This window comes from Nicotiana tomentosiformis, chromosome 3 (genome assembly GCF_000390325.3).
Source record: "Nicotiana tomentosiformis chromosome 3, ASM39032v3, whole genome shotgun sequence".
NCBI lineage: Eukaryota > Viridiplantae > Streptophyta > Magnoliopsida > Solanales > Solanaceae > Nicotiana > Nicotiana tomentosiformis.
In genome coordinates, this window is record NC_090814.1 from 54622760 (window position 1) to 54624389 (window position 1630).

Sequence of the window (1630 nt, forward strand, 5' to 3'; positions counted from 1 at the left end):
TGTCAAAATGACATCTAAAATTACAAATCGATCATCAAAACGAATGAAATTTAAAGTGAAACTCAAGAACCTCTAGAATCACAACTAAGTGTCTGAATCTTATCAAACCAATTCCGATTTGCACCAAATTTTGCAGACAAGTTTCAAATAGCAACACACACCTATGCCAAGTCCCAAAATAAAAATCTGAACTCGTTGACCATAAAATCAACCAACGATCAAACCTAGGAAAGTTTCAAACATTCAAATTGTTAACTTTCGGCAAAACAAGTCAAATAATCATAGGGAGTTCCGGACTTCTGAATTCAATTCCGGGCATACGTCCAAGTCCAAAATCTTTATACAAACCTACTGGACTAGTCAAAACACATATCCGAGGTTGTCTACCAAAAATGTTGACCGTGGTCAACTCTAGCCTCATTTTAGTTACAATTCCATTTTTATTAGAATTTCATATAAAGGCATTTTTTGAAAAGTTATACGAACTGGTGAAAAGTACTTGGACTGATGAAAAGGTGTGGGTATTTACTCCACATATCTGACTCGGACTACCACATAGCTTCCTCAATCAGCTAACATTTCCACCGCACCCTCACAGAAGGATAACTCTTAGACCTCAACTTCTGGACCTGCCGGGATAGAATAGCCAATGGCTCCTCCTCATACGTCAAATCCTTATCCAATTGGACCGAGCTAAAATCTAATACATGGGACGGATCACCAAAATACTTTCGTAGCATGGAAACATGGAACACAGGGTGAACTGCCAATAAGCTGGGTGGCAATGCAAGTTTGTAGGCCACCTCACCAACTCTCTCAAGGATCTTAAAAGGACCAATATACCTCGGGCACAACTTGACCTTATTCTTGAACCTCATCACACCCTTCATGGGTGAAACTCTGAGTAAAACCCTCTCTCTCACCATATAAGCTACATACCGAACTTTTTGTTCAACGTAACTCTTCTGCCTAGTCTGGGCTGTACAAAACTGATCCTGAATCAACTTGACTTTCTTTAAGGTATCCAGAGCCAAATAAATGCCCAACAACCTAGACTCTCCTGGCTCAAACCAACCGACTTGAGAACGACACAGCCTCCCATATAAGGCCTCATAAGGAGGCATCTGAATACTCTATTGGTAGTTGTTATTGTAAGCAAACTCTGCAAGGGGTAAGAACTGGTCCCATGAACCTCCGATATCCATAACATAAGCACGTAACATATCCACCAAGATCTGAATAGTGCATTCGGACTGCCCGTCCGTCTGGGAGTGACATGTTGTACTCAACTCAACACGTGTGCCTAACTCACGCTGCACGGCTCTCCATAAATGTTATGTGAATTGTGTGCCTTGGTCGGAGATAATAGGCAACAACACACCATTGAGATGAACAATCTCACGAATATCGATCTGAGCCAGCTGCTCTGAAGAATAGGTAGCCGCTGCCGGAATGAAATGTGCTGACTTAGTCAACCTATCCAAAATGACCCACACTGCATCAAATTTCTTCAAAGTCCGTGGGAGCCCAACAATGAAACCATGGTAACACGCTCCCACTTCCGCTCGGCAATCTCAAGTCTCTGAAGCAAACCTCCCGACCTTTGGTGCTCATACTTTACCTGATAATA

At 42.1% G+C, this 1630-nt stretch overlaps 1 protein-coding gene across 1 annotated transcript; it reads right to left on the reverse strand.

Annotated features, from left to right (window-relative positions):
- Positions 1-572: 572 nt before the first annotated feature.
- LOC138907834 (uncharacterized) lies at positions 573-1124 on the reverse strand. Its single transcript, XM_070198453.1, has one exon. It carries the CDS (start codon positions 1122-1124, stop codon positions 573-575), a length of 552 nt encoding a protein of 183 aa, XP_070054554.1.
- Between the last annotated feature and the right edge of the window lie 506 nt (positions 1125-1630).